Here is a 7,931-nt window from a genome sequence, read left to right as displayed (position 1 = left end):
ATTGTTCTAAATCACTACGAGACAGCACATTTATCTTTGCTTAAAGATAACCCACAGCTTCTTTCTACTTAAACAATTCTTTATTGCTTTTATAGCTAAACAATGTCTATTGATTCAACTCCCTGGGGCGGAAAAATCATTTGACTTATTTCCTACAGGTGCAGAGCTCAGTTATTCCCTAATCTCCTTCGGGCATCAAGGTTTTAATCTTTTTTTACTGACATTAAGTTAAACACAGGTTTGAGTAAAAACAGCTAAAATCACAAAGTCCAAGAAAACACAAATCAGCAAAAGTTCCTTAGCTAATTAGGGCACAGCTCTTTACAAGTTTCAGAAGACCACAAGATTCTTTAGCCAAATGAGGTAGAGTCCCTTTTCAGAAAGACACGGCAGAGTTCCTATAATAGCTCCAGCAACTACACCAGCTGTACTTACAGCTAGAATAGATAAATAACAATACTGTTTGTTAAGTGTCAAAGTTATAAGACCAACTTTCTTTTAACATTAAACCCAGTATGTTTCACATGACCCAGTTAATAGTACATCAGTGAATCAGAGAGAGGCTCAATCACATGCGTTTATTTAAAACAATAATAAGCCTTGGTTTGGTACCCACCAGTTACAAGGCTTTGGATTTGAGTTTAGAGAAAAAGGATATTCAGTTTTCATATGCAGAACACTACATGACCATTACCCAGCAAACACTTTGAGGGGTGACATTCAGCTCAATAGAACATTCATCCATGCCAACTCTGTTCGAGGCAACGCAGTTGTACACACCAGAGTCTTCTTGAGTGACATTCTTCAGAAGAAGTTCTGAATATAACAGAAGGTAGATGTTTACCATTTCCTTAAGTTTAATTCCATATTCAATACTACAGAACTATTAATGATATCTTAATTTAAAAATGCTGTATTAAAAACATCCAAATAAAAACAAAAGTCTATTGTGCTGTAAAATACCATTATTTGTAAAAGTCTCTTACCCTGTTAGAAATTTATTCCACAGCATCTGACTTATTTGCTAATTTGACTAATCAATAGATAGGAATGGATGCTACTCTCAATGCTCTACAGCCAATAAGCATTAAGTTATCTGACATGACTAGAACTAGTTATATGTGGAAAAAGAAGGGGCATAACAACAGTAGCCTAAAGTCTTGAGTGGTACAGAGAAAGACATTAATGAAAAATAAGAGAGAATCAAACAGCACTACCAGGAATCAAGTTCAAAATGAACAACAGTACGAGGTTCTGCCTTTGTAGCTGATTTTTAAGGATCTGTGTTCTATGATATTACAGATTCTAATAGACTACAGAAGTTTACAAAAAATGGAGATGTTCACAGAAGTCAGTTTTTGCTTGTTTTAAATCAAACTGAAGCCACATCTGCATTTTCTGAGGAATAAACTACAGGAGGATAGGAGACCCCTATGAGAAGAACCACGTCTTATTCTCTCTCCTCTAGAAATCCACTTTGGCTACTCTTAGACACATGCTGTCACTTTGTCCTGTATATTCTGTGCAACCTGAGTTAATATATGTCTATTTGTAAGCAGATTGTTAAACTGCTACATCTGCAAGGAAATCCTACCATCTCAAAGTTTAAGGTTTTCATAACTACAAAGAACATCAAGAACTGGTGCTCTGCCAAAAAAATATTCTAGAATGACTTTCACAAAGCCAAAACTCACAAATTAACCTTCTACAATGAAGTTCTCACAATAAAAATCCGGTATTACCACTGTAATAATTGGAAATCCATCAGTCAAAATTCAGAATATCTAACTCTATCCTCACAACACTTGGGCACAGGTGAGCACGATACTGGAGCCTAATGGTAAGAATCTCAAAGCTTGAAACATTTTCCACTATGAATTAAAAAAACAAAATAAACCCCAACTTGTTTCAATGTTAGTTTTGTTACCCAGTGACAAGGCAGAAGTGACATTTATCTTGACTACTTTATATTAATACTAAGCATGAGATGCTCACAAGTCAAGATAAGCCAAAAATACTAATGTAATCTTTTTAAATATTTCAGAGTAATTAATCAAGTTTGACAGTACTCAGCATGGAAGTGGCAGGAAGTTCCTGTGTGCCAGATACTCTCCTCCAGTCGTAAGACAAAAGTGGGGATCCTTCTCGTGATGCACATTTCAAGGTAATGTCTTTTCCAGTCTCCTGTGATCCTTCAATGGAACATTTAGTTCCTGCTGGCTTTACTAATAAACAAAATATCACTGGATTAATAACAGTAACAATCAAAATGCTTACTAGTTGTGTTCTAGTAGGTCAGTCCATCTTGCTAAAGATAAAGCTTGTGCAACAAACCATTTCTCTGGATGAAAAGATTTTCTATGAAATACAAGCCAGGTGCAGAATTTTTAAAAGTGTTCATTATTCTGAATATCATTCCCTTCACCCCCAGAACAGAGGGTTGTGTCCATTCCTTCCAAAGCCTCAATAATGACTGCATTATCAGAGATTCAATATGACTTTACCCAGCAGAAGTTTTCATTTTAGACGTCGAAGATAGGATGGAATAAGCACATACAAAATGTCACTGAAAATTCAAGGAAAGAAATTATCTTACCAAGTACAGTCAACTGTATTTTTTTGCTTTGAACTCCAGGAACCTTCTTTACTTTGCAGTGGTACGTGCCAGTGTCTGCTGCCTTTAAATTCATGATATCCAATGAACCATCGCCAGATCTGGGATAAGGATTAGTAAATTGCACCCGCCCCATCTCAGCAGCATTATAGCGATTATAAATCCTGTTTACAGCATACATAATTATCTGTAAAAAAAGAAATATGATTCAGAAATCCACTTGGCTTGCAAACATTTAAAAAAATTGTTGTCCTCAGATTCTTGATAGTTTCATTCTATTGTTTTAAGCCCAGAAGTATGGCATAGCCAAATATTTCCAGCTTCAATATATCACCATACACAGCATTACAATGAATACTGCAACCAAACATCTGTCCATGTACCAGTAGTTCAGCATTGACTTCTAACTTAAAGAAAACTGTTTAGAACTGCTCTGACTTCATTCTGTAAAACCTGTCTACTAAAATGAATCATCTTATTGTCAAGGCTTCCAAAGAACGGAAATTGTTACTAACTAAAGGAGTTAATATGTTTTCATTCAGCAAAAGCAAAGTTTGCTTTCTGTAACCGAAGTGTATTTAATTTGAGTTTTTCATTAGAAAGCAAGCTTATAGTGAAAAATTTCTAGACATTTCATACTTAATCCGCTATTCCAAAACTTCCACTATATTTCATATGACTGGTGTTTCAAAGTAATTTAAGATCACAAGCACCCCAACCTGAAAGGTATAAGTTAAAAACATCAGTAACAAAACTTATACATTTACCTACTCAAACAACTGAATTAACACTGCCCAAAAAAAAGTCTCTCCTTACCACTTGCTCCTTCTCTGGATTATCTGCTGGTATGAACACCCACTCAATATCTAGTGGGCCTTCATCTTCTTCCAAGAGTTCAAAAGTACATGGCAACGTAACTTTCTCTCCTTGTGCTTTTTCAAACACTGATTGGTCAACTGAAGTTATAGTTAGGCTTCTTGTTAGACCTATAAAAATATATTTTTGTATTTTAAAAAACAAGTAACATGCAGTATTCAAATCCATCATATACTTTTCCTGTACAGAAATGATGTCAGACTTGTCAGTGCTGGAGAGATCCCGTGCAGATCCTGCTGCCAAACACAATGCACGTGCTGTTCATTTGGAATCACATCCAACAGGTAGCTACACCTTTCAAACCATACAAAGCTAACCAAAACATTTTCGGGAGCAGGTTTATTATTTATAATTATTAAATAATTAATTACAGGAACCTAATTACAGTAACACCTAATTACAGTAACACCTAATATTTGAGATGAAAAATATTTGCTACTTTTTAGTAGCCCAGGCACCTTTTGTTTGGTTTATGTGTTTTTGGGGTTTGATTGCTTTTTTTGTTTGAGACTATCTACTCTTTTGTTTTCTTTCATCACGAAAGCCAAACGCTCTCAGGTCCATCCAATTCAACTCCTTTCCTCCCTCTCTTTAAATTCTCTCACGTTTCCTCCTCAGGGTTCAACCGCGGCCATCGGGTCTGGACAACTGGGTTCCGAAGGCTCTCTGGAAGCCACCCAGAGAGCAAAACCAGAACCAACGCGGGTGCTAGAGGTATTAAACACGGGGTTTGAATTTAAATACTTTTTTTTTTTTCCTCACACACACACGGCGGAGACCCACACACACACGCGTAGGGGCGGAGATGCGGCGCTCCGCGGTCACCGGGGCGGGCGCCTGGAGGGCAGCGGCCCCTCGGCCCCGCCGCGCTTTCTCCCAGCCCGACAGAGCCGTCGCCGCCACCTCCCTCCGTCCTTCCCTCCTCTCTCCCTCCTTCCCTCTCTCCTCTCCTGTCCCTTCCCTTCGCTCCCCTCCCCTCCTGCCCACCTGCGGAGCAGAGCAGCACGAGGGACAGCGCCAGCAGCGGCGGCTCCATGGCGCGGCAGGTACCCAGCGCCGCCGACTCCCTCCCGGGCTCCCGGCGGGCACCCGGCACCGCTGGCTCCGTCACCGGCTCCCAGTGGGCACCTCTCGCACCGCCCCGCAGGTGACTCAGCCCGGCCCGGCCCGTCCCCGCCCCGCCGCGCCCCCCGCAACATGTGCCCGCACCCCCGGGTTGGCCGCGGCTCTCCGCGCATCGCCCCGCGGTGCCGCCCGCTCCCCGCCCGCCCGGCAGCGGGGATGGGGCATCGCTTTGCCAGCCCAAGCGCCCGAAACAGCCCGTGCGAGCGGTAGGAGGGTGCCCGCGGTAGCCGAAGCGATGCCCCGGGGCGCGGCGGGCACCGCACCGCTCCCGCCGGTAGCGCTGTCGCTTGCGAGTACAAAATTTGTAAAAGAAAGGGTAGAAGTTGAGCAAAACTCTGCAAAACAACTGAGGAATCTGGTTAAGAAGTAGAGTCCTAAACATTCACTGAAAGATAAGGAACCCAGGCTTACTTCTTGTATTGCCTTTTTTAACATCCTTAATGAGTTGAATGACTATGCAGGACAACGAGAAGTAGTTGCAGAAGAACTGGAACACAGAGTGTACAGAGAATTGATGAGATATTCTCATGATCTAAAAACTGAGAGGAAAATGCATGTTCAGAAAGGGTGAAAGGCTCAGCAGTATCCAGACGTGCTGGAAGCAGAGGCAGAGAAGGCACAGCAAAGGTGTGAATGACTGAACAATGGCACTAATGCAACTAAGGCTGATGTTGAGAAGGCCGAGCAGCAGTTAAACCTGCACACACACAGGGATCATGAAAACAAAAATTAACATGCTGCACAACTACAGAGTTTTAATGGGGAACGGCACAAACATGACTACATTGTATTTCCTTTAAGCTGCTTGAGGCAACTTCAAGGAATGGATGGTGAGCGCGCAACAGATTTGTCCCAGTCCCCACAGCAATGCTACTGTAATGCCACCTGGCCGCAGGATTTGGAGGGGTGTCCACCGGGCACCTCCCCAGGGACCCCCAACCTACCACTTCCCCTCCCTGGATACCAGTGTCATAAGCATCCCATGGTGGGACATTCAAATCTAGGGAGGACTCTTACATCCAGAGGGTCCCCTATGTGTGGAGGAAGCCCAAAATCTCAGAAAGATCCCCAAAATTTGGGAGAGAAAAAGGGGGATTAACGGTGGACTTGTCTTGGTGTCCTGAACATCCCATAGTGGGGCATTAAAAACTGGGGGGTCCAACATCCTGGAGGGATCTATGGTGTCTGCTCAGTATCCTGGGCATCCCCTAAGTGTCCTTTCAAGTTATTTAATTGTTAATTATTGATATTTCAAGCTTCAGTTATACAGTTCAATAATAAATCTCCTCCTGGCAGAAAGGAAGAACATGGAGTTTTTATCCCAAACTTTTTGTCTACCCTGTAGTCTTATCAAAGGTACTTCCAGTCCCCTCATCACCAGAGGTGGTTTGTTTAATACACCAGACTTGCTACCGAAATTTAGCCTTCAAGATGGTCAAAGGATAAATGGACAAAGATTGTATGCCAGGGAACAGGGATTGGATGAGGAAGCTGTTCTTTATAAACCACAGGCCACTGGCAGCGTTGGAGTAGGTGGACAAAGGGATTAAGTATAGACTGCTGTGATTATGAAGACCATGGACTAGATCAACCACGGCAGAGGAGACTCAGGTACTAAGGGAAGGAATACCCTGTTAGTACAGGACAGCACATGCACAGCCTTTTGACCCAGTGAGCCCCTGTAGGAGTCTGTGACTCACTTTGCTCTGCCAGCTCTGCTGTGAGAGTGCTGACCCTCAGCAAAACATTAATAATAAAAAACAGAAGCATGATATTATCTCAAATTGTGGCACCCTGCTGCTAAATGAATGTATGCTGAAACCCTGGGGTTTGCAAAGCCCACTGAAGGCAGTGGAAAGATTCCTGTTGACCTCAGTGGGCTGTGAATCATCCTCAAGTGGGAATAGAGCTCCAGTTCCAGTGGCTGGTCTCATCTTCATGCACGTTAGTCCTGGGACAGGTCCCATATCAGCCATGGTGTTTGGTGGGTGATAAAGCTATTTGTTGCTGATAAGGACAAACACACCCTCATTGTACCCTGAAATGGGGATGGGATGAGTTCAACTAATCCCATTAGACACCTACATCTAAGTTAAACCCACTCTGGTACTCAGTGGAGAAAAGTTCAACACTTCATCTCCAAAATGGACATCTAAAATAGGTCAGATGATTCATACTCTAATTTCCTGTTTCTTCCCATTGACAATAAAGGGAACACAAACATGTGGTGGGAAGAATATCATTCCAAGTATCTTCATTAGACTAGCTCCAAAAATGTTTTCTTTTATAGCTGATTGCTAAATCAAACAGCCAAGTCTACACAAGATCCTAATGGAGACAGGTTCAAGTAAACCCAGCTGGCTTTCAGTTGTCTTGCGTGAACTACAGAGCTTTGCCTCAGTAGGATTTTATATTAACAACATAAATATATTCCAGTGATAAAATAGCCTTTCATGTACCCTGTTGTGGTTGCATGGTCTGGATCATAGGTCTAAAATGGTCTCAGGTATATTTCAAAGATAATAATAATAATAATAATAAATGGACAAGAGGTTTCAAATTATCACCACGTATTAGTTCTCAGAAAGCTCTCATCCCAGTGGTGAAGAGTACATGGGGAAATTCAGCACCAAATTCAAACCTAAAGGACATGTCTACAACTGAGTTTGGACTCCCATTATGCTCAATGGAGAAGGAGTCCATACAGGCAATAGAGACTGGAACTCACTTGCCTAAACATAGGTATCTAATTTAGAGTGACCTGAGTCTAATTTAGAGTGACACTAAGCTCTGTTGGCTGTAGAAAATCACTCTCCAAATGAGGAATTTGGCCACCACCTCGAATGCAGTCATGACAAAAAGAAGTCACCTAAAATTAGGTAATTGCTGTTGAATCTCATCCACTGGAAACTGCCCACTTGGTTGCCCAGTAATAACATCCTTACCTGGTCCATATCCTGACAGGATACAGTGGGATGAGATGCCCCATGTCCTGGACCACTAGGACTGTTATGTCAGGAGTTAATCATAGAATCATAGAATCATTTGGGGTAGAAAATACCTCTGAGATCATTGAGTGCAACCGTTAACCCAGCACTGCCAAGCCCACCACTAAACCATGTCCCCAAGTGCCACATCTTCATGTCTTTTAAATTGCTCCAGGGATGGTGTCTCCACCACTGCCCTGGGCAGCCTGTTCCAATAATTGATAACCTATTTAATAAAGAAATTTCCCCTGATATCCAAACTAAACTTCCTCTGGTGCAACTTGAGGCCATTTCTTCTTGTCCTATCACTTGTTACTTGGGAAAAGAGA

At 42.1% G+C, this 7,931-nt stretch overlaps 1 protein-coding gene across 1 annotated transcript; it reads right to left on the bottom strand.

The window, feature by feature from the left end:
• Nucleotides 1-559: 559 nt before the first annotated feature.
• On the bottom strand, nt 560-4,608 carry LOC135410708 (coxsackievirus and adenovirus receptor-like). The gene is made up of 5 exons (XM_064647418.1): nt 4,478-4,608; nt 3,431-3,600; nt 2,597-2,801; nt 2,065-2,225; nt 560-883 (listed from the first exon to the last, which is right to left on the bottom strand). Exons 1-5 carry the CDS (start codon nt 4,524-4,526, stop codon nt 680-682), a joined length of 789 nt encoding a protein of 262 aa, XP_064503488.1. The 5' UTR covers nt 4,527-4,608; the 3' UTR covers nt 560-679.
• Between the last annotated feature and the right edge of the window lie 3,323 nt (nt 4,609-7,931).

Source organism: Pseudopipra pipra, chromosome 3 (assembly GCF_036250125.1).
Source record: "Pseudopipra pipra isolate bDixPip1 chromosome 3, bDixPip1.hap1, whole genome shotgun sequence".
Classification (NCBI taxonomy): Eukaryota; Metazoa; Chordata; class Aves; order Passeriformes; family Pipridae; genus Pseudopipra; species Pseudopipra pipra.
The sequence above is the reverse complement of the archived record's forward strand: the minus strand, read 5'-3'. Positions and strand labels throughout refer to the sequence as shown.